The sequence below is a fragment of the Saimiri boliviensis genome, chromosome 18 (assembly GCF_048565385.1).
Source record: "Saimiri boliviensis isolate mSaiBol1 chromosome 18, mSaiBol1.pri, whole genome shotgun sequence".
NCBI lineage: Eukaryota > Metazoa > Chordata > Mammalia > Primates > Cebidae > Saimiri > Saimiri boliviensis.
Genome location: NC_133466.1, coordinates 4,956,958 through 4,981,648, shown reverse-complemented (window position 1 = coordinate 4,981,648; position 24,691 = coordinate 4,956,958). Strand labels below are relative to the sequence as shown.

Here is a 24,691-nt window from a genome sequence, read left to right as displayed (position 1 = left end):
GACCTGACCCAAGGATTGAACTCTAGAATTCTGCACATCCCCCTTCTCTTTTCATGTTCTCTGCAAACAACAGCAGGTTTCTTTTGAAATAATAAAATGTTCTGTAGCTCTTTTCCCCTTGGTTCAATTGATTTCACTTTTTAGTCGTGCATTCCCTGAGCACTCTTATCAGAGGCAGAACATCTTCTGAATTTGGTTCAAAGTATTTTTTATTACTGTGAGTAGGCTTTTTCCTAGCTACCCACATCCCTGATTGATTGTGGTTTCTGAGCACCTGGAATGGACATTGCCAAGGAGAAGCCCAGCCAGGGTTCTCACTCCATGTATTTAATTATTGTGCAGAGCAATTGAGTAAGAATAGCTCTATAGGAGCATTTTCCAGAAAAAAGAATACATCCTGGTGATATGCTTTGGATGTGTGTCCCCTCCAAATCTCATGTTGAAATGTGATTCCCAGGGTTGGACGTGGGGCCTTGGGGGAGGGGTTTAGATCACGAATGGCTTGTTGCCCTCACCAGGGCAATGAGTGACTTCCCGCTCTGGTAGTTCACATGAGAGCTGGTTGTTTAAAGGAGCTGGGCCCCTCCTCCTTGCTCTCTTGTCCCAGCTCTCTCCATGTAATGTACTGTGTATCCCTTCACCTCCCACCTTGAGTGGAAGCTTCCTGAGGCCTCAGCAGAAGCAGATGCCCGCACCATGCTTCTTGCACAGCCTGCAGAACCATGAGCCGAAATCATACCTCTTTTCTTGATGGATTATTCAGCCTTGGGTATTCCTTTATAGCAATGGAAACATGGCCTAACGGACCTGAATTTTCTAATAATAACTCATAGGCTGAAAGTAGGTAGCAAGCGAGGTAATTACAGTAGCAGCTATGTTGTGCATGTCTGCTGTGTTCCAAGGTTTTGTTCTACATGCTTCACAGTATTAACTCTTTTAATCTGCATGATTAACTTCTCGAGGGATGACATTATATTATCATTTTTTAGTTGAGGAAACTGAGGCATAGAGAGAGTAAATAACTTGGGCCTGGGTCACACAGCTAATAAGGGATTGAACTCATATTTGAACCCAGCCAGTGTAACTCCAGCTGCTTCTTGTCTCTCTGGAAATGACACCAAAATATCCAGAGTGCTCCCTCTGTGAGGGACCAGCAACCTGGGCAGGAGGCCAGAGAAGACATGCTAAATAGATATGCAGGTTGGTTCAGTTTCTTACTAACAGTACAAATTCTATGGAGTTTCATATAACCTGGACAGAGTAACACTAAACTTTCAAAACAAAGTCATAGCACTGTAGACTGCTGGGGAAAGATATAATTACTCTACCAGAGCCGAGTAGGGTGGTGCATTCCTGTAATCCCACCACTTTGGGAGGCTGAAGCAGGCAGATCTCGTGAGGTCAGGAGTTCAAGACCAGCCTGGCCAACATGGTAAAACCCAGTCTCTACTAAAAATACAAAAATTAGCTGGGCATGGTGGTATACGCCTGTAATCACAGCTATTAGGGAGGCTGAGGAAGGAGAATCGCTTGAACCCAGGAGGCGGAGGTTGCAGTAAGCCAAGATTGCGCCATCGCACTTCAGCCTGTGTGACAGAGCAAGACTCTGTCTCAACAACAACAACAGCTAGGTGCAGTGGCTCACGCCTGTAATCCCAGCACTTTGGGAGGCCAAGGCGGGTGGATCACAAGGTCAAGAGATTGAGACCATCCTCGTCAACATGGTGAAACCCCGTCTCTACTAAAAATACAAAAAATTAGCTGGGCATGGTGGCGTGTGCCTGTAATCCCAGCTACTCAGGAGGCTGAGGCAGGAGAATTGCCTGAACTCAGGAGGCGGAGGTTGTGGTGAGCCGAGATCGCACCATTGCACTCCAGCCTGGGTAACGAGAGTGAAAACTCTGTCTCAAAAAAAATAAAAAAATAAAAAAAACCACCACCACCACCACCACCAACAAAGCAATTACTCTACCAGACCAGATGGTACAGTTTGGCTGTGTCCCCACCCAAATCTCATCTTCAATTGTAGCTCCCATAATTCCCACATATTGTGGGAGGGACCCAGTAGGGGATAATTGAATCAAGGGACAGTTTTCCACATGCCATTCTTGTGGTAGTGAATGTTTCATGAGACCTGATGGTTTTGTAGGAGGAAACCCCTTTCATTTGGCTCTCATTTCTCTCTTCCCTGCCACCATGTAAGACATGACTTTCACCTTCCACTATGATTGTAAGGCCTCCCCCCAGCCACGTAGAACTGTGAGCCCATTAAACTTAATTTTCTTTATAAATTACCGAGTCTTGGGTATGCCTTTATCAGCAGTGTGAAAACGGACTAATACAGCAGGAGTTGGCAAACGTTAGCCCATGAGCCAAATTTGACCTGCTGCCTGTTTTTGTCAATAAAGTTTTACCAGAACACAGCCACGCAAGTTTATTTACAGTCGGTGGCTGCTTCCACATTACAGTTGAGATCTGAGTATTTATAACAGAGATCCTATGTTTAAAAAAAAAAAAGGAGAGAAAAAGAAAGAAAGAAGGAAAAATATTAGCTGGGCTTGATGATGTGCAGCTATAGTCCGTAAAACATCTATTATTTTTTTCTTTACAGAAAAAACGTGCCAACCTCTGCACTAGATCTTCTTTTCTAAGCATTTCAAGATAATTAGCCTCAGTATATTTCTGAACTTAAGGAGTGAACCCAAATTGTCCAAATGGACTGAATAATTCAGGATTTTTATGCTATTTGACACAGCATGATCTGCACATGTACCCCAGAACCTAAAGTACAATTTTAAAAAAGTCGTAACTATCTTGGCACATGAACCTCTGTCTGCTTCCTGGGTATCTCCTTAGGGTCTGATTCTCAGAAGTGCAGTTACTGAATTAAAGATAGTTAACATTTTTAACGCTTATGAGATATACCAAGAATGAATTAATGAATAAAAGGCCAGATATGGTGGCTCATTCCTGTAATTCCAGCACTTTGGGAGGCTAAAGCAGGAGAATCACTTTAGCCCAGGAGTTGGAGACTAGCTTGGGCAGTATAATGAGACCCCGTCTCTACAAAAAAAAAAAAAAAAAAAAAAAAAAAAAAAAAAAAAAAAAAAAAAAAAAAAAAAAAAGAAAGAAAGAAAAGAAAAGGAAAAAAGAAAGAAAGAAAAAAATATTAACTGGGCTTGATGGTGTGCATCTATAGTCCCAGCTACTTAGTAGGCAGAGGTAAGAGAATCTCCTGAACCCAGGAGTTCAAGGCTACAGTGAGCCATGATTGTGCCACTGTACTCCAGTCTGGATGACAGAGCAAGACCCTATCTCTAAAAGAAATAATAAATAAATGAATAAATAAATAAATGATCATGGCATCTCTGGGCTTAATTTCTTTCCTGACCTTAAGCAAGACTGAACTAGTTCATGTAATCCCACAACAAAGACTTACTAACATGTGTTAATGTTTGCAGACTTACTATTAAAATAGAGTGGAATAAAGCCTGCAGGCAAGCAGGAACACTTCAGCATGATCTACTGGGTGACTTGATATTTAGCTTAGGATGATGATCATTTTCTTAGGAGGAGCGTGGTTTGCGTTCCCACACATTTCCCTAGAGATGTTTCTTAGGTTCCCTTCTATATTCCAGCAGTTTTCAAACTTAAATGGGCGGAGGAATGACCTTGCAGGGTGGGACACCCCAGGGCTTTGATGCCTGCTCTTCTATCTCCACCATGCTCTGCCCCCAGAGAGCCCCATGTCTCATTGCCTGCATTCAGGTGTCATGCAAACATGGTTAGAGCCAAGAGTTCTCTCAGCCGCTGGTCACTCTCGGGCCTGTTGTCTGCTTTGTGCCCGGTAACCACCAATCCCGCATGCATTCTCTCTCCTCACGGCAGCATAAACTGAGGGGGCAGCATTTTCCTCCAATCTTGTGAACGTCGTCCTGCGTCAGTAGCTCTTACCTTCAGGGCCACGTGAGTGTCAGGCTCTGGCTCACGTCACAGTGATTCATGTTCTGGCATGCCATTGGCGTCACTGCCCTTATTTTGGTGTGAGTATGATCAGCTTCGGGGCATTGGGGGAACCGTTGAGAAGGAGCCGTGACATCGAGGACCCGGATTTCAGCAAGCAGGGCTCGGTCGTTATTTGTCACGGGAGTTGTATGTGTGAACCTGAACCGCAGCCGCTGCTGGCACGGATGGCGGAGCCTCCTTCTGGGGTGCTGGCACCTGTCAGTGTCACTGAGCAGCCGCCCAGCAGCTCTGCAGAGCCGGAGGACCAGGCAGGTGCCCAGACTGGGCAGTGTCCTTCGGAGGCTACAGTGGTTAAGCAAAGTACCTGACTTACAGGGTTTGACTTGGGTATAGGGGAGAATTACACTCAAGAGCCGTGCGTTTACAACCGTGCTTCCCTTCCACGTGGCATGGAAAACAGTTACTAAAACATTAGTGATTATGTTTTTTGGGGAAACTATCACTTTGCCAACATCGATGCTGTTAATCAGGAAGAATGGCTTACAGGCTCATGCTAGACTTTCTGTGGTCAGGATAGCTGCCTTGAACGTGGCAACCTTATCTTCGTGGTTCAGGGAACATGGATACATCGGATCGTACAATGGGCCTTTCTCTTCCTTCTCCAGGTCCAGCACATACCGCTCCAAAGGCTTTGACGTCACCGTGAAGTACACGCAGGGCAGCTGGACGGGCTTTGTTGGGGAGGACCTGGTCACTGTCCCCAAAGGCTTCAATGGTTCTTTCCTCGTCAATATTGCCACTATTTTTGAATCAGAGAATTTCTTTTTGCCCGGGATTAAATGGAATGGAATACTCGGCCTAGCTTATGCCACACTAGCCAAGGTAAGGCTAATCCATGGATTTAAGAAAATCAAATAGTAGGATGAGATTCTGAAAACCAAACCAATCATTAAAGGGCTGACGAAGGGGTCTCAGGCTCTCCTTGGAGACAGTGAGAGCCACGTGGTGGAAACTGACTAGCATTCACACAATTATATTTCTATTTTTTTTTTAAATTGAAGATAAACAGCATGATTCTTGGAAACTTCCTGTAAGATAGACTAATCGCATGAACTATTTTTGTTTTTATTTTCGTTTTATAGTTTAAAATGTGAACAGAATTTGAGTCATGTACCTTATGGTGTGTATTTAGGAGTTCTTATTAAGGTCGAATTAAGAGAAAACACATTTATTAAAAGTATACGTTTGCATGAAGATGGAGCCTGTGGGCAGCCCTGGAACACAGGCCGGGGATGGTGCTCTCCCCAGCCCGGGACTCAGCCTGTTTTCCCGCCACTGCAGGGGACACGTCAGAGGAAACACCCAGCACGGGAATCTGGGAGGCCTGCAGGCATGTCCTGGGGATAGCCAGCCCTTCCCAGGGGTGGTGAGCCACGGAGGAATCATGGAGCCCTGCTCTCACCATTGCCAGAGCCCCCCCAAATGGGGAAAGACAGAATTGGATGGTCCCCAAATATTTGTACTTGGGGCCAACCCAAAGGAAATAACGTCTATGTGCAGGAGGAGGGAGGCAGGCAGGGGAATTTCCACCCGGAGGCATTGCCAGAGCAGACGGGAGTGGACACCAGGGGCATGCACTGTGCTCCTGGAGTTCACACAGGTTTACATGTGCCTGTACCTGGTCACCGCGCCTGGCCTCACCTCGCTCAGTGGTAGGAGCCAGAGCCACATGTGGAAGGAAAAAGAAGTGATTGCTGGAGCCACAGCCCCCCACTGTCCCGTGAGGATAATCTTCCCATCCTGGGAGAATGTCTGTTCCACCTCCAGTTTATGAGCAGATGGGGTGAGGTAGGGAGGGCAAGAGGAATTTTACAACCCTTGGCCCCCCAGTTGCGGAGAGTCTATTAGGCTCAAGGCTGAGGAGATATGAGCTGTCAGTCACTCAGTGCTCGTGACTCCCCTGTGAAGCATACTTTGGAAGGTGGGATTCTCCCCATTTTCTTTTTTTTTTTTCCTTTTTTTAAAACTTTTTTTATTTTTTTTGAGACAGATTCTTGCTCTGTTGCCCAGGCTAGAGTGCAGAGGCCAGTCTTGGCCCACTACAACCTCCGCCTCCCAGGTTCAAGTGATTCTCATGCCTCAGCTTCCCGAGTAGCTAGGACCACAGGCACACACCAGCATGCCCGGCTGATTCTTTTATTTCTGGTAGAGATGGGGTTTCGCCATGTTAACTAGGCTGGCTTCAAACTCCAGGGCTCAAGTGATCCATTCACCTCAGTCTCTCAAAGCGCTGGGGGATTACAGCATGAGCCACCATGCCTGGCCATGTTCTCCCCATTTTCAAGATGTGGAGATTGAGGGGCAGCAAGCTGTTGTGCCTTTGAAGTAGAACATGGAGCCGTGGGTCTACTTAGTCTGCAGAGCCAAGGCTGGCTCAGGAACCTTTTGTCCTCTGTATCGTAGGGAAATGCAGATGGGTGAAAACCTGCATTCCTAAATACATTTTCAAAATGTTTTATCTGTATGTGACGGTTTGGAAATGAAAGATGTATGACTGGTTTTCTGTGAGTTGTTCCAAAGACAATAACCCAAAATTGCCTGTAATTAATACCATGTAAAGCTTCTGTGAGAACAGACTTCTTCTGGGTTTGCTCATACTTCCTGACTGTCCATGTGACATTTTATCTTTTCATTTGTGAAATTCCAAGATTACTGACAACTGGCTTCCCATGTCCAGGGTTTGAGGAGAGAACAGTAGGACTTGGAGGAAGCAGAGTGTTGCTGGGAACAGGGCCTGGCTGGCTGGGCAGTCTGCGCAGGGGTCTCTGAGACAGGGGGGCTGAGCACTCTGCAGTGGTCAGATTGGGTGGTGGCCCCTCATCCTTTCCAGGGGCTTCCTGTCAAGGCTGTGTTAGGAATATCCAAAGGCTTCTGACCCTGCAGCTGCCTGGGCCCCACTCCTGCTGAATCTGCTTCTCTCAGGGTTGGTTTTGGGCACCTGGATGCTTTTAAGTTCCTAGAGGGATCCCGAGGCGTAACCCTGGTGGAGAAGGACTTGGCGGACAGATTGTAGCTCCTTCATTGTGTGCCAGGGACCCCTGCAAGCACTTTAGAGGCGTCAGCCCATCGGAGCCCCAGAACAGCTCCAGAAGGCTGCTGTTCCCCCCGTTTCACAGGGAAGAAAGCAAAGGAACAAGTCACTCCGCTGGCAAGGGGCACAGCCAGTCTTCCACCCGTGTTTGCTTTGCTCTACTGCCTCCTGAGAAGGTGCGCAGAGCAGCGGCTGGGCCACCCCCAGGCCCGCCCCGGTATCCCAGGAGGGGATTTTGGTCTCACCGGTTGACCCACCCGCTCACAAGGGTTTTGACAGAGAATGCCTACGGAGATTGTGCTGGATTCTGCCTCGGAGTTCTGCAGAAGCTGAGACGAAACAAGGAAGAGGTCAAACACAAATGGACTAAAGCAATGGCAAGATTCGTATCCCTTGCATAGTGGAGTTCCCCTCCTGCTCCCTCTGCAATCACAGTCTTCGTTCTCACAGACAATAACTAATCATTCCTGTGAAGACCCATGGGTACCCAGGGGTGCCCGCGGCATCTATGCTACTATAGTTGTTTTTATCGAAAAGTAGCAACTCAGGGTCACCAACTCCAGTGTCTCCCACTTGTCCATATCTAAACTCAAGTCTGTCACTGACTTCCTCCATGACCCCCGGCACCCCCGGCACACCCCCACCTCACCCCCACCTCATAGCTCTTCGCAGACCTTCCCTCTTCCCTTTGAGTGTCTCTGGAGGAATGAGGACGTTCTTGGCATGTCTTGCTGGACGTGAGAGAGGCACAGAGCACGTGAGGGCTTCTGAAATCTGGCCTCTGGGGATAAGAAGCCTTTCATGCTTCCGGACTATATTTTTGTGCCTTTGCTGATGCTTTCCCACCAGAGTTCATCAGGCAAAACTAAGCCTCGCCCCAGGCTCTGGGGTCCGGGGGATACTGTTCTCCCGGGTCGGTCACCTCTCGTTTGCATGGTGGACAGCTGCGGCTGACAGGAGAACAAAAATGTCTGCGGCCATGGCAGCTCCTAGAGAAACTCTTCTCTCCTTACTCCGAAGTGTCTAAGATTAGGATCCACCACCTGCCACGGTAACCCACTTTCACGGCTTCTCACACCCCCTCACAAGGCAGTCATGATGATAGATGTGACTGCGTCGAATGGTTTCCAGAAATACGATCTTATTTGTACAACAGAGCCGTACCCGAAGGAAAAATACCAACCAGTGGGAAGCTCTGTTGGGGCTTTCTGAATTCCTAGACCTGATCACAAGCTGGTTTATTGTGGAACCATGAAAAAATTAAATGTAAACACCAGGAATGTTGTCTGTGGTGCATGGCGTCTACACTGGTTCACCCGTGTCTACGATGTGCATCCTAAGCAGGTGTCCTTCTTTGTCACCCTCCCGCAGCCATCAAGTTCTCTGGAGACCTTCTTTGACTCCCTGGTGACACAAGCAAACATCCCCAATGTTTTCTCCATGCAGATGTGTGGAGCCGGCTTGCCCGTTGCTGGATCTGGGACCAACGGAGGTAGTCTTGTGGGTATCTTTTAGTCTTAAAGGGGCGAAAAATCACACATTGATGGGCTGTTTTTTTTCTGTTTTATTAAACACCTGAGCAGAAATATAACTATTGGGCATGTAGGTGTGCATAGGTACTGTAAAACTTTAATCATCCTTGTTGTAAATCTTTTTAAAAATGGCTAAAATTAGACAATCCTTGATGTCACCCTGCCATCTGGAAGGATGATTTCTCATCCTTCTCCAAACTCCATTAAAGCTTTTCCTTACTGTCCTTGGAAGTGCCCCGCTTTCTGTGGGTGGGGGTTGGGGATGTGGTGAGTGGGCTGGACTGTGGGTAGGGGGCAAAGGAGAGTTCATGAAGTTGGCGCGGAAATAGAAGGCCTTGTAGACCGTTTCTCGCTGTCTCTCCACACGCACACGTACCACAGCAAAAGCATTTGCTGCTGAAACAGAACCAAGGCCGGCAGCACCACGGAAATGCTGGAGCCTGAGATTCCCTCCAGGGCCCTGCCCCCAGACATCGAAAGCTGTAGGGGACAGGAAGAATGCACTAGAAGGGGGTACCACCAGCCCCTTTGCTGTCTGACTGTGAGAGGCGGGCTCTGCCCTGATCCTCAGCTACTTTGATTTTCTACCATTTCTGGGAAGAGGGTAGCGTAGCGTTGGTGAGGAAATGTTTTACAATCTTGCAAAATGAAGCTTTGATCAGGGAAGCTCTTGTTTTTCTGTTCTCTGACCTCCGAGGAATTAAATAATTGTCAGTCAGTGTGGTTAACTGTTTTATTGCATTTCTTTGAAGGAAAATGTCAATATTGTAAAGCTGAACATGTATGTACTTTCTTTGGATAAGAGAAATCACTAAAGCGTCTTGTTTAGACTAGGGCATAATATCATCTGACCTTTGCAGACATGAACCCGTAACATTCCTTGTTTATTTTATTTTATTTTATTTTTTGGGATGGGGTCTTGCTTTGTCACCTAGGCTGGAGTACAGTGGTGTGATCTCGACTCACTACAACCTCTGCCTCCTGGATTCAAGTGATTCTCCTGCCTCAGCCTCCTGCGTAGCTGGGACTACAGGCGTGCACCACCATGCCTGGCTAACTTTTGTATTTTTAGTAGAGATGGGGTTTCACTATGCTAGCCAGGCTGTTCTGGAACTCCTGACTTCATGATCCGCCCATTTCAGCCTCCCAAAGTTTGGGATTACAGGCGTGAGTCACCACACCTAGCTCCTTGTTTATTTTTTAAGCGTTTATATTTGTTTCATGACATCACCACAAAGTAGAAGCTTTGATTGCAGTGAAGTTTCACTTTACAAGCGCGTGCTTCTGTGTGTAACCCATCGACACGTCTGTGTATTTTTACTCTTATACCTGTAAATATTTTCTGTCCCAGGTCCTGGGTGGAATTGAACCAAGTTTGTATAAAGGAGACATCTGGTATACCCCTATTAAGGAGGAGTGGTACTACCAGATAGAAATTCTGAAATTGGAAATTGGAGGCCAAAGCCTTAATCTGGACTGCAGAGAGGTATTCATGCTATAGTCTCTGTTGTGTCTTTCTGTGTATGCCTGGGTCACTTAAATATGACAGCTGGAACCTGTCTATGACAAGAGAAGGTACATTACATTGTATGATAAAGGTTCATTGCATGAAAAGATTCAGGTCCTTGCTGTCCAGTGAGTTTTAATCAATGAATTGTTTTCCCTCCCAAACATTGCGTCCTCCCAACCACTCATCTTCATAGGGCAAAATTAGCATTAAATGGTGAGTGAAGAGAACTATCTGAGCTACACCTTTCACCATTCATTCACCTTGGACTGATGGTCCCTGAGCTCAGTTTAAGAGGTTGAAATAAGCAGATTTTTAATCAGTGTAGGACATATGGCATCAAAAAAGATCATCAGCTTTTTCTCCTCCAGTCACAGCTAGCCAGGCCCCCAGAGCACACAATTCTCCCCGAAGAACAGTCATGCTGTAAAGATGTGTGTGGCTCGGTGGTGCGAAAGTGGCCACATGCAGAGCTTTGACACCGAGCCTCTTAGGACCCGTGTTCCCGCCCTGTCACTGTGATTTGGCTTGTTCATGACACATGACAACATTGTGATTATGATGACTTGTGGGAGCCTCAGTCTTCTGCAGCCCTTTTAGAATGCTTTATAAAAATCATTCTGGGCCGGGCGCGGTGGCTCAAGCCTGTAATCCCAGCACTTTGGGAGGCCGAGGCGGGTGGATCACGAGGTCGAGAGATCGAGACCATCCTGGTCAACATGGTGAAACCCCGTCTCTACTAAAAATACAAAAAACATTAGCTGGGCATGGTGGCGCGTGCCTGTAATCCCAGCTACTCAGGAGGCTGAGGCAGGAGAATTGCTTGAACCCAGGAGGCGGAGGTTGCCGTGAGCCAAGATCGCGCCATTGCACTCCAGCCTGGGTAACAAGAGCGAAACTTCTTCTAAAAACAAACAAACAAACAAACAAACAAAAAAAAAAAACATTCTGACCTGTTAGCACTTCCGCTCTTATTGCCCATCATATCCCACCATCAATTCTCACGTACGCAGGTACCTCTGAGAAACTAAAGACTGATAAAAATGGCAATCTCTTCCATTGCAAATCTGTGTTTATTGTCAAGAGGCACTTATTGGTCAATTAAGAACCCAGTGGTAGAATCAAATGTCCGAATGTAAAACAAAATACAAAACGTGTGTGTGTGTGTGTGTGTGTGTGTGTGTATTAGCGAGGAAAAGCCTGTATTTGGAGGTGTGATTCTTAGATTCTAGCTTCTTTCCTGCCCACCCCATATGCACCCACCCCACAAAAGAACAAACAACAAAATCCAGGACATCTTAGCGCAACATTTCAGTTTGCTACAGGCCTTTTACATATTTACTTTTCTCACATATTAAAAAAAATGAAAATTTTATGAATAAGCTAAGTTATATTTTAAATTTTGTTTTTATACTGAAAATAGTGTTTGTGAAAAATGCTAATAAATCGGTATATTTCATGTTTAAAAAATTCTTAACTCCTCCTCCCTTTTGACGTCATTGGAGGAGACTTCCTCATGAGACCCACGGATTTGCCTTAAGGCAGGAGGATCTAGTTGCCCAGACTCGTTCCATCCACGGGCAGCCTTGCCCATGCAGCTGTGCCCATAGTGGTTGGGGTGGCTTGTCCAGTGTTGGCCACTGGCCTCAACCTTCTCCCTCTGCCACATAAAGAACATTGCAGGTGGGGATGGGGCTGGCAGCACCTGTGTGTGTCTCAGCCTATGAATCAGTGTGGCTCTGGTTCTGTTCCCAATGCAAACATGGGATGTCTATTGAAAAATTGTCCCTCCTTCTTCTCTTCATTAGTGAGGTCATAGAGAGTTGATCTGTGTAGTTTGTGCAGGTGGCTTTTAGTATATTTCAGCCTCAAAAAGCAAATAGGTCTTCCCTCTGCCCTGGGGCAGGAATGGGGGTCCTCAGTGAAGGAACTTGGGCAGCTCTGAGTGAGGAAAGAGCTGTGCCTTGGGAGGGCTATTGATTTGCGAACCTGGGTCATGTCCCCTGCCTTTCCTGGGCCCATTTCCTTGTCTCTGAAGTGAGCGTGTTGGGCTGGAAGACCGCTCGTTCCCCGGTTCTGAGAACATAAATAAACAACTGCAGGCCTTGATGAGTGCATGACTGCCTGGATGTGTGTGTAACAGAGAGATGGTGATGGCCACCGGAGCCGCGCAGGGTGGGGAATGCCACCGTCACTCACACGCCTTCCCCTTTCTCTCCCGTTTTAGTATAACGCCGACAAGGCCATCGTGGACAGTGGCACCACGCTGCTGCGCCTGCCCCAGAAGGTGTTCGATGCAGTGGTGGAGGCTGTGGCCCGCGCATCGCTGGTGAGTCCTCAGGACAGTCGCGGGTCCCCGAGTCGCGGGGTTACAACCACCTGCTGAGGAGCAGCACAGCGTGTTCTGAGTGTCTCTGAACTATTGCTCCATGCATTTCAAATGTTCATATGTTGTATTTGTACCTTTTATGTGTAATATAGGTGCAATATGTAGACATATTTTATATGTATTTCAAATCTATATTCTGAAGGATTTTGTTTCAACCGTTACTTGTTAATTTCACAGTCCTCTCTGATGTTAGCAAATGATACCTTCACAAACCTCAGAGGACTTGGATCTGAATGTGCAGGGCCCTCTAGTATTTCACATAATAGTTCAGTTGGTGTAGTTTTTCTTTAATCTGTGAAAAACAACACTTGGTAATATAACTATATTAGAATAAACAATAAATCAAGAATATACTTATAGACTTCAAAACACATAAACCAAAAATTTTGATCCTTTTTGGCCTGCATCTCTGCAGTGATATCTTAACTTCTGTTTCTGTAAAACAGTATCATTTTTTCACAGAAGATAAAGGTCCGTCAGCCAGTCCAATAATCACTTTATGGTCATGTTCTGAAATACAGCTGAAGTTATGATTGTAGCCAGCATGTCTTTATGGGACCTGGCTGATGGTGTTCCTGGCGTGACCCCCGACTTTCCAGTCAGTTCACGGCAATAGACATTGGCTACAGCACAGCTTTGGGGATGAAATAGAATTAAATTTATTCTAGTTTTTGTCACTTTTAGCTGGATGCCTGAGGAGGGGTTTTGTGCCCCCGGAGAGCCTCCGTACTCCCAAGTGAGGGGTGGTTGTGAGGTTTGGGTCAAACGCTTGGTGTTTAGTAGACACTTGGAGCTTCCATTTAAGGTCCAACCACACAGCACTGCTGCTATTTGTATAGACGCGAGGTGAACGTTCCTTTTGGCTTCCTGCGAGTTCTCGGAGCATCTGTCCACGCAACCTTGTGAGGTCGTCAGAGGCTCTGTGCTGCGGCCCCGGCGTGGGGCTCACTGTCCTGCTGCTCTGCTGTGATGGCTGAGTTCAAACAGCGGCCGATAGGAGCTCGTGCAGTGGATGCCGCTCATAGCAGAAACGTGACAGGCGGGAGACGGCTTTGGGTTGTCCTGAACCCAAACTTCAAATGCCTGTAACTGCTGCGGGAAGAGTGGCACGCGGATGAAACAGACACAGAGGGAAATAAGCAGGAAAGGTTGTGGGCCCTTTTGGAAGCAGCGGGACTCAAGGCAGCCAGCTGCCTGGCGCAGCTGCCACTGAAGCCGCAGCAGAGTCTCCATCTTTCCCACTATCTGCTGAATCAGAGAAAGTGGCAGGTAACATTTTTGGTGCCTTAAATTTAGAGCGCGTGCTGAAAATCAGACCGTGCTTAAAATAGGGAGTGATATCCTCATTTGTTAAATGGTAAAAATGCCCTCAGCAGGATTAGTGTATCTTCCAACTTAATATCCTGAATGGAAAAGTCTGACCACCATCCCAAAGACATGTTTGAAGCACGGCGTGAAAATCCAGCAAGCTCACGCCTGTAATCCCAGCACTTTGGGAGGCCGAGGTGGGTGGATCACCTGAGGTCAGGAGTTCAAAACCAGCCTGGCCATCATGGTGAAACCCCATCTTTGGAAAAAAAAAAAAAAAAAAAAAAAGAAAGAAAAAGAAAATCCAGCAAGCTGTGGACTGGCCGGGCCCCTGTGCCGTGCGACGCAGGACCGCGGGACTGCGTGGGGCTGGCATTCCCGTGTTCATCGTGGCCCGCGCTGAGCCCTGACTGACTTTGCAAGGAAACCACAAGGTAGAAAGAATGAGATCACAACATTTGTTTGCCTTGTCTAAAATTATCCTCTGATTTCGTCCAGTGCCTGTGTCAGGAGGAGAAACCCGGGGAGCCTGCTTGTCTCGGGCAGGGGAAGCATAACAAAGGCGCGTCGTGTCTCTGTCTTACCGTCTCTGGACCAGCGTTGTGTTTGTTTTTCTTATCTACCAGGTCCCGGTAAGCCGACCTCGTTGGCTAGGGTTTCCTCCGGTTAAGGAGAGGGCTGGCTTCCGAGACCTAAAGACAGCACAAACGCTGGGCTGTTGTTCGGATGGGATTCTAGAGAGTAAGGGCTTGGAGTTCTGTGTTTACAAATGAACCTGGAGGGGAGTATTGTTCGAGCTGCAGCTCACGCAGGGGCACGGGGACCGGGGCCCATTCGACCCTGCCACGGCACCCGTGTGGCTCAGTCCCTGCGCTTCTCCAGGAGGAAATCCAGATGCAAAATGACACCCACTTTAATGACTTCTAACTTTAAAACTCTGTGATCTGAGGGTTGAAACTGGCCAAGGACACGTGGCTTCACCCCCTGGGAGGCTGCCAGACCATGGCTCTGGGGACAGGAAGTCCCGCATCCAAATCTGAGGCAAGCTATCCAGGCCAGTTACTTGGCTCCTCAGAGTCTCATTGCCACCTGCCATTGGAGCTGGACATGGCGCTGTCCTCTGAGCTCTGTGCCCCACTGCCGGCCTGGCCACCGAAGCTCTTCACCAAATCTGGCTCTTATGAGCTTGTCTGAGGAGGGGCTCTCCCTGTGATGCACATCTCCAGTCAACTTCTGTTTTTTAACAAAGCCAAGATCTATTAATGTCAGCATTAGAAATTTCACAAATCAGTCACAAATGGTCTGAATGGAGAACGCTGGATGGATGGATGAACCAACCAACCACGGGGCTTTTGCTCTAACTTCCCCTTTGGCTTCTATGAGACCCTCCTCCCCCCTCCTTGGACTCTTCCTGCCCCTATGCCCTTCCTCCTGGGGCTTCTTTTTCTGGCCTGAGCCCCCTGTTCTTGCTGCCTGCTCCCCTACATGATGATACCATCCTTAGCCTCATCAACACCTCCTGCTCACCTGCCAGCGCCTCTGGGATGTGTGTCTAGCCCAGGCCATCCTCTGGGGTTCAAGGGACTCAGAACTAGTGAGCCTGACACGTACACTTCGATGCATGAACCACGTTGATGTGCTGCAGACCTCAGCCCTCTGGCAGATGACGTGTGGTCACAGCATTCCTTCACAGTGGCGGCCCCGGTTCTCTCCCGGTCTCATCTTCCATCCCTGTCTGTCTTCAGCACCAGCTGTGTCCAGCAGGCAGGTTCCACCGCAGCATCTTGCATGGTGTCCCCGCCACACACCTCCCCAGCGCCCACTTGACCCTCCAGCCCAGCTTCTTGGACAGACAGTCCCTCCTCCCAGCCATGACCTCTTCCTGCTCTGCCCCACGTGGGACACTGCCCTGGATGTGTTACAACAGACACATCACACACGCAGTCCCTCCCCGGCAGGCCCAGGGCAGATAGCTGGGGAGCCTCCCTGTTAGATCACGCAGGTGTCGTTAACTTGCCAACTCAGCAACGACGGGAGATGGGCAGACGCCACCTTCCTTCCAGTTCCCTGGTGAGAGGCACAGGTGGACATCCTGTGTTGCTGGCCACCTTTTTGTCCCTGAATCCCGTTTATTTTTTTACACAGTTATTCACCAGGTCTCTTCTGTGTGTGATGGGTTAGGGCTGCAGTGGGGGCCAGGCCACAGACCTCTATCCTGAGAAGACATGAACTCTAGTGCAGGAGAGACACCTGTATCACACCGATCAGTGTGGATTGTTATCTGCCACAAGCAGAAAGGCCAGGAAGGAGAGGGGCACGGTGGTGTTCTAGTGTTACAAGGGGAAGCCAGTGAGGGTTTCCTGGATGAGGTGGCATCTGTGCTGAGATCTGGAGGAGGAGAAAAATCTCCCAAAGGAGCAGAGAGCCCAGGCTCTGCACCAGGAGGCAACTTGCTGGGCTCATGGAATTCAGAGAGCAGGTGATAAGCAGAAGGGCCTTGAAGGCGAAAATTAGGATTTCTCCCTTCTAAAAGACCTCTGCACTCTGCTCTGTGGCCTTGGGCAAGTTACTTCACCTCTCTGTGCTTTGCTTGCCTCATCTGTAAAGTAGCGAGGATAATGCATTACACCGGCTGAGAATTGAAGTAATTATTGCTGCAAAGGGCTTCTAAGGGTGCCTAATACTAGTAGGTACTTCTGTGTCTTGACAATTTCAATCATTATTATTTTGTCATCACTGTCACTGTTCCAGGGGACTAATGTCCCTGCTGTTCTGTCCAAATTAAACATTGTTTGTGCCCGTGGGCATCTGGCGAGGTGGCTAGGAGAGCCCGGAGCCATTTCCTGTTGATGCGCCAGACTAGTCGTGGTTTCTCATGTGATCTTGTTTTGTCTAGATTCCAGAATTCTCTGATGGTTTCTGGACTGGGTCCCAGCTGGCTTGCTGGACGAATTCGGAAACACCTTGGTCTTACTTCCCTAAAATCTCCATCTACCTGAGAGACGAGAACTCCAGCAGGTCATTTCGTATCACGATCCTGCCTCAGGTATGAACTTGGATTTGGGCTGTGCTCTTTTTAACATGCAAAAGTGAAAGCATTCCATGCGTGACACATATATGAGATGTCACACCTGCATTAACTATCATCACCGCCATCATGCTGCAAAAGACAGCCGCACTTATCACCGCCCCTGAGTCCAGGCAGGGCAGCGGCCCTCAGCCGCTCACTCACATGTCTCCACTCAGCTGGTGGTTGGCCGGACCCTGGCTGGCCTTCACCCAGGCTGTTGTAGGACGGCCTCACTCACATATCTGGTGGCGAGGTGGTGGAGGAATGGAGCCATGCTTCTCTCTCCATCCGGTGACTGAGTCACACATGGTAACAGGGACCTGAGAGAGAGAAAGGACCTGACGTGCAGGGGCTCCCACAGTGTCAGCCCAGAACTGGCCACTGCCTCTTCCATGGTGCTGCTGCCCACACAAGCCCAAGGCCAGCCCGGATTACAAGGATGGGGGAATAGACGCCCCTCACGCTGGGAGGAGCCACAGAGCCGCATTGGCAAGGGCTGGCTACAAGGGAAAGGGGAGAGACACCTGGAGACATTTTTGTCGCAGTTAACACATCACCATTAAACTAGGTATAAAGGATAAAACTGGGCTGGGCGTGGTGGCTCACACCTGTAATCCCAGCACTTTGGGAGGCCAAGGCGGGCAGATCACCTGAGGTCAGAAGTTTGAGACCAGCCTGGTCAACATGGTGAAAGCCCATCTCTACTAAAAATACAAAAATGAGCTGGATGTGATGGAACGTGCCTGTAATCCCAGCTATTTGGGAGGCTAAGGCAGGAGAATTGCTTGAACCTGGTAGGTGGAGGTGGCGGTGAGCTGAGATCGCACCACTGCACCCCAGCCTGGTCGACAGAGTGAGACTCCGTCTCAAACAAACAAACAAACAAAAAATACTGGATTGTCCAATTTGAAGACATCGTTTTTTTCCTCCCTGTACTTCCAGTACCCACTGACCCCCTCTTCATCCTGTGGGTCTGCTGAAATGGACCACACCTGTCTTCCTCAGTCCCATCTCTCACCACTTCCTCCTCCCCTCCGTTCCTGAGCCCTCGCCCTGTGGCTGTCACCAGCACTTCTGTCACCTGCAGAGCGCTGCCATGCCCCCAAACCCCCATCCTCTCTTCTTTTTGAAACGGTTGTCGGATTGCTCTTCCTAGACCACCGCCTTCACCTGAGCCTCCCCTGCTGTGAGCAAGCAGGGCACCCCCACCATGTAAATGCTCAGGGCTTCTGGCATAGCTGTCCATGGACTCCCACCAGACCCCACCCCCTAGTTCTGCAGCATTCCCACTGCACCCCGACCCTCTGCCACGTGGCCATTGACCCTCAGGGCCTCTTGCCTGCAACTGCCTCCCACCCCGTGTTCCACCAACCCCTCTGCCTGAAATGCCCCCCCTCCTTACTCCGCCTGTACATCCAGATTCTTCCCATCCTTTAAGACTCAACTCAAACAACCCAGCTTTTGTTGAAACTATGATGAGCAGAATAACCCATTTGTGAGGTTGCACCTCCCACTCAGCACGCATATTTTCTGTTCTGCTCATCTGGCATGGAATCATATCTTTAGGGTACGTTGTATGCTGTTGCCTTTTTCATTTGACTTCTGTTTTCTTCTATTTCATTTTCTATTAATTATAAGTTCCTCGAAGATGAGAGCTGTGAGTGTAAAAGATTATCCTTCCCTCCCCAACGCCACCAGGCAGTGGAGGGAAAGGGCATCCTAACTGTCTGTGGAATGGACACATCAGTGGGTCTTTGTTGTAATTTGATGAACTTGGGATAAAGCGGATTGGACAAGGAAGGAGGAGTCATTTTGGGAGAAAAAGGAAAGGGTACTGCCGCCTCTTCCTCATTTTCAACCTTACCCGGATGTGTGTCCCAGAAAGGGAGAGACCTGGGGGAAAGGACTGAAAGCTTCAGGAGAAATTCAGGCCAACAGGAGACACCCGCTGTCACGCAAGGCTTGTGTTACACGCCTAGCACTGCCCTGCCCTCACGTTGTGACTTTGAGCAAAGTATTTAGCCGTGTCTATGTCTCTTTAACTATAAAGAAGAAACAATAATACCCACCAAAGACATTTTCAGAAGAATGCAGTATCCTTGGATGAATGGCACTGCCCTGAGCTATGTTACAATGCTGTGTTTTCAGCATCTTTAAAATCGTGTGCTCTTGATAATTGCATTTTGGCCAGTAGAAAAGCAGGATGTGGACGTTATTTCATCAGTGTGGTGTGTAATAATGTCAGAACCCAGCTTGAGGGTGCAGGTGTGCACTGCTGAATAAATGTCAGGCACGAAGGACTCATAAGCAGGAGGAGAAGGCAGGCATTTGGGGGAACCTCTTAGTCCAGGCGGGTCACAGCCATGAAGGCTTGCTTGGGCTCCTCAGTAGCTTTTAGGACCCAGCACTGGGCAAGCTCAGAAGCAGAATGAGAACGGTTTGGGAGCATTTCATGTTTCATTTGCACATCTCTGCATAAGAATTCATTATTGCTTTCACTTACAATGGTAGGTATTTTTTGGTTGACTCCGACATGTTCACATTTTTTTATTTTTAAAAAATCCAATGTACCTGTTGTTTTCCTGATTTCCTGCCCAGTGTCACGTCCCACTTGCCTTCCATTCCCTTGCTGGGAGGGGACTCCAGTAGGAAGCTGGGAAAGATCACCTGGTGAGACCCCACACGCGCCACGTTTCCCAGCAGAAAGGCTCTGCCCAGCAGCCTTTCTAACACTGAGGGAAACCGCCAGGAGTCCTTGCCCCCACCTGGGACCTCTCAGACAGGAACGCTAATAGGTGGGCAAACGATCGCTCCTGCAGCAAGGAGTCAAGTCACAAGCAATTACTTTAAACTTTGCCTACACCCAGCACTATTTTCCGAAAGCCCGTGGGCTGAATCCTACGTGACCTGTTGAAAAGCAGCGGCCGCCCGCCCACGGGGGTGCTCCGAGGTTTCTTCACAGCTTCCGCATTGTCCCGCCTTGGCCTGCTCTTCAGAGTGGTCGCAGGGCGGCCCCTCCCTGCCGGTGTCCTCCCAACCTTTTCTGCCCCCTCCAAAATCACCCCCTTGCAGTCCCTCGGACCCTCTACAGCCGGAAGGCCCCGGACTCTGGGTATTAGTGTGCCACCTCTTCCTCCCAGTGGTTCCTGCCTCTGCTCGTTGAGGCTGATCATTACTCACGGGAAGGTTCGTTTTCTTACTCGTTCTGCACTCCTGCTTTTCTCCCAATAGGTGGTATTTTGTCGTACTCAGCTGCTCTACTCTCTCATGGCCTGCATTTGAATTATTTGCTAGTCAAAAGCCAAGAAATGGTTCTGCTGATAGGCTAGTGATTTGCTCACTGATTGGGTTAAGGTTTGACCCATTTCCCTGCATACTGTTGGCTCCAGGGATCTCCAGGGCCGACCTGAGTCCGTTTAACACTGCGCAGCACCTGTGGGAAGCGGCCCTCTCACAGGGCGGAACTTCTGACCCGCTGATGCCGTCCTCTCTCTGAGGCTGATCACGTCTTCCTCTTTTCACTGAGGAAATTGTCCTGCCTTTGTCAGACTGCCTACTTTTAAAATTGTGTCTGCCCGACGGGGAGGTGCATGATGGGCTCTAGGCCAGCTAGGAGCCATTGCAGTGGATTCCGAGGGACAAGGACAGTGAAGACTTGGCCTGGGTGGGGCGAGGGAGGGATTCAGTTCTGCTTCAGTTTCACAAGAAGGCTCGCAGGGGTCTGGTTACCATCTCCATGCAGGGTAAGAGAGAAAAGGACTGGCTCGGAGCTTCAGGGCCTCAGGAACTGGGTGAACCACGAGTCTACTGAGACAGAGAACCGTGGGAGAAGGCTGATTTGGGGGGAGAATAGCCAGCATTCACGCTTTTACCGGTTACCCGGGAGAGGCTGACTGAGAGGTGGACAGGCAGGTGGACGTAAGTGTGTGGCAATGGTGGCCCGGGTCTGGGCTGGACAGGAGGAGGTGGGAGTCTAAGGTGAGACCACGGGATGGGGCCAGATGGGTCACCCAACGAGGGAAGATTGAGAGGAGGCCAGAGTCCAAGAGTGCTCTGATGCTTGCAGGGGAGGAAGGTGAAGGAAATCCAATACAGGTGCCTGAGAAGGAGTGGCCTGGGAGTTAGCAAGAAGAGTATGGCCCTCTTAGAGCCCAAGTGAGGAAAGCTTCCACGCAGAGGGCATGATAAGTGGGCACCAGTACCCATCCAGGAGGTCTGTGTGAGCACTTTCCACCCCGTGGTCACTGCCTGGTTCCCCCTAGATTGGGAACCTTGAGGGAACAGGGGCTGTGTGGCATTCATCATTGTAGTCCAGGTTCAGAGGGCAGCTTTGGAGCCCTGTGAAGTCCTCAGCGGCTGACTGCTGGGCAGATGGCCAGACGGAGGTGAGGACTAAATTCTGACTTTGTTTTTTATTCTCTTGACCAAACTCCTACCTAAGGGGCCTGGGGAGTCTGCCCTACAAACTATAAAATCTCACTAGAGGGGTTTTATTTAACCCCGTAGAACATGCCCTGTTTTCCAGCCTGGCTCTCGCATAATATCACATAACAAATAAGGAAAGAAATTAAAATATTTTAACCCCAAATATACTTCCTTTTCATATCTTCAAATTGCCCTGCGGAATTGTCTCTTGTGAGAAAAAAATCTACTTTCTGTAGAGAATTCCCTTTTCCCTATTTTTTATTCTTTCCAGATCCAGAAGATAATCAACTAAGAGTCAGGCACCCTTTTAAGCCCCATAAGAAACATTTCACAACCTCTTCTCTTCATGGCCTGCTAGCTAAAAGCTTCCTCTGCACAATAAAACATCGATATTCACAATCCTTTCTTTTAATCCAAACACTTTCTTTCTATTAATCCCAGGTTAGATAAACCTAACCAATTATAAACCAGAACATTTTTAAATTTACCTCTAGACTTTGACTTGTCCTGCCTTTCTGAACCAAACCAAAATACATCTTAAAAGTATTTGATTGATGTCTCATGTTTCCCAAAATTGCATAAAACCAGGCTGTGCCCTAACCACCTCAGGCACATGTTCTCAGGACCTCCTGAGGGCTGTTTCACATGCCATGATCACTCACATTTGGCTCAGAATAAATCCCTTCAAAATTATAGAGTTTGACTCTTGTCTGCAGACAGCTGGATGGACATCTGGGTGTATGCACCTGCCAGTAACTCCAGGTGGTGGATATGGATCATCTGCTCTGTCCTGATCAATAATACTGATCACCATACTTCTGGTCTTCTCTCCTTCTGGAGGGCAGGGATGAGATCATCTCTCTTTCCCTGCAGCTCCCCCAGCACCTGGGAGGGTCCCGAGCATGCGTGTGACCTCGGCAGTTTTGTGATGTTGCCTGATTTGTGCTTTTTCTTGTTTGTTTGCTCCCTCCTCTCTGACAAACAGCTTTACATTCAGCCCATGATGGGGGCCGGCCTGAATTACGAATGTTACCGATTCGGCATCTCCCCTTCCACAAACGCGCTGGTGATCGGGGCCACGGTGATGGAAGGCTTCTACGTCGTCTTTGACAGAGCCCGGAAGAGGGTGGGCTTCGCAGCGAGCCCCTGTGCAGGTGAGCGATTCTCACATCGAAAGGGGATCCCCGACAAGAGTCCTTTATGTAATGTGCTGACTTGGAAGCCATTCTTGATGGCACATCAACTACCATTGAATTTTCACACCTTCCTATTACCAGGGCTCAAAATCTTCTCAGTAAAATGGGTCATGGGGTGGCTGAGATAATTAAATGGCATCATCCATGTAAAACTTGTAGTCCAGGGCTTGGCACTTGGAAAATGCTTTCTGAGTGTTAGTCCTGATAGTCAAGGAGTAAAAATATGCTGTGGAGCCTTGGAGTTACATGACAGTTTTTTGACAGTTAAAGCAATATGAGTAAGGAAGAAGTTTCACATTTAAGCTGTGTACATTTATTTTTCCTTAAAGCTGTCCTCATTTTGAAATAGGAAATGAATGCCTACCATTGTGATTTCTTGAAATCCTAACATAATGAGACCAGGGAGCGCCTGTTTCTCATGGGGTTCCTTTGAAAGACGTGAGGGCGGCCCGCAGCATGACTCTGCAGTCTAGCTGAAGGGTTGGCAGGTCTTCAGAGAAACCAGGAGAGCACAGGAAAGTTAAGAGGATGGTTAAACCCCATAAGCTTGGAAATGTCTTCAGATTTCACAGTTTCCTTGAAATGGAGTGCTTACACAGCACATGGTTTAATGGGAGGATTAGGTATTTCTGACTGAGAGTCCAGCCTGCAAGGCAGAGGCAAATCACAGAAGTGGGCATGAGATTGAATTGCCAGAGACAAGTGGAAGAAGAGCCTGAATCAGAGAAATGGCCGGGAGAACTGTAGCCTTTCAAAATAAGATGTCAAGGGACTGAAAACAGAATTGGTGCGTTAGATTTGAAGTCAGGAACAGAATGAAATTCCAAAGTTGTGCTGGTGATATGTGAAAGGAGAGAAAAATTAAATGTGAAGTCAAAAAAGAATTGATGACAAGGATGTGAAGTAGAAGGAAATTTGGGGATAGTGAAATATAAGGTCATCATGTGGCTGAAGGAAAGGGGATGTGGAGGAATTTGATGGATATGAGATACTGTTGAAGGACAGGTGAGGGCACTAGAACCACCATCCTGGGAGCTTCACCTCAGACCTTCACTCTGATCGGAACCCAGATGAAGAGCTGCCGGGATGAGGTGTCCAGGCAGAATGCCAGGTGATCACAGCAGAATTATTCCAGGAGGGAGAGACTTCAGCTACTATTTTTTAATACCTAAAACATGGTCTTAAAGCAGGACTCCTGGTAAGTAAAGCAGATGAGGGGTGCTTCATTAGCTGCCTTTGGCAGAGTGGCATGTCAGAAAAGTAACAACTTAGAGAACAGAAATGTTAAAAAGAAAGATTGCATCTGGACTGTTAGGCCAATTCATATTCTATATAAATAAAATCATTCAACCCAGTGTACGCATATGATACATCATGACGTGTCTGCATAAATATCTGTGTGGAAGTATTTTCACTTTGCTCTTGTGAGCAGACATGGCACCCTTCCATTGCCATGTTTTCTGTCTTTGCCCATGAGTAAGTGTTTACCTTTTGTGTGTGCAATAACTCTTTCAGCCTATTCAGTTGTCATTGAGTGAGAACTTTCTTTGTAGCAGCAAGTGGGACTGAAATATCACTGAATTTCCTAACTGTGACTATTTTACTTCTTTTTAACCAGGGGAATATAAGAACTTAAGCAATTTTGCCCACAGTTTCCGTTCTCTTGTTAAATGTCATTAAAGTAGAGACTATTATAGCAACAGCTGTTAGAGTCCACTGAATATGGCAGAGTCTAATAGCCATTTGTTTTTAAGTGAATTACTACTGGAAATGGTGTCATAATAGGCGTCCCTAGTCAGGGCAACTTTTTGTCCCCAAATTTTACAGTGAATTATTTGCTAGGTGCTCTTCTGTACATTTTTTTGTTGTTGTTCCTTTTTAAAAAATTTATTTAAGGTTTGGTACTTAAACGTTTGATTTTACCAGCTGGGGGAAAATATGCTGATCTGTCTCCTCTTCCATGTGGATTGTTTAGCCATTAAAGTAATTACTTTCCTCAGGGCTGCAATTAAAGGCCCAGACAGTGCTTGATAGAACCCTAATAAATGGAATAGCTATGCTGCCATTAAAATATGTGTGTGTGTGTGTGTGTGTGTGTATATATATATATATATATATATGTATGTATATATATATATGAAGTGTTTATTCTTTCATTATAAAATGTTTAACAAAAAAAAACCTTTAAGTTACAGAAAATAATATAC

General features: G+C 47.8%; 1 protein-coding gene across 1 annotated transcript in view; it reads left to right on the top strand.

The window, feature by feature from the left end:
• BACE2 (beta-secretase 2) overlaps positions 1 to 24,691 on the top strand; it is a 96,054-nt gene that overhangs the window by 58,773 nt on the left and 12,590 nt on the right. Inside the window, exons 3-8 of the mRNA XM_010338255.3 lie at positions 4,632 to 4,848; positions 8,429 to 8,557; positions 9,941 to 10,075; positions 12,324 to 12,425; positions 16,690 to 16,839; positions 22,274 to 22,442. Coding sequence (XP_010336557.2) covers positions 4,632 to 4,848; positions 8,429 to 8,557; positions 9,941 to 10,075; positions 12,324 to 12,425; positions 16,690 to 16,839; positions 22,274 to 22,442 — 902 coding nt within the window. The remainder of the gene's footprint in view (positions 1 to 4,631; positions 4,849 to 8,428; positions 8,558 to 9,940; positions 10,076 to 12,323; positions 12,426 to 16,689; positions 16,840 to 22,273; positions 22,443 to 24,691) is intronic.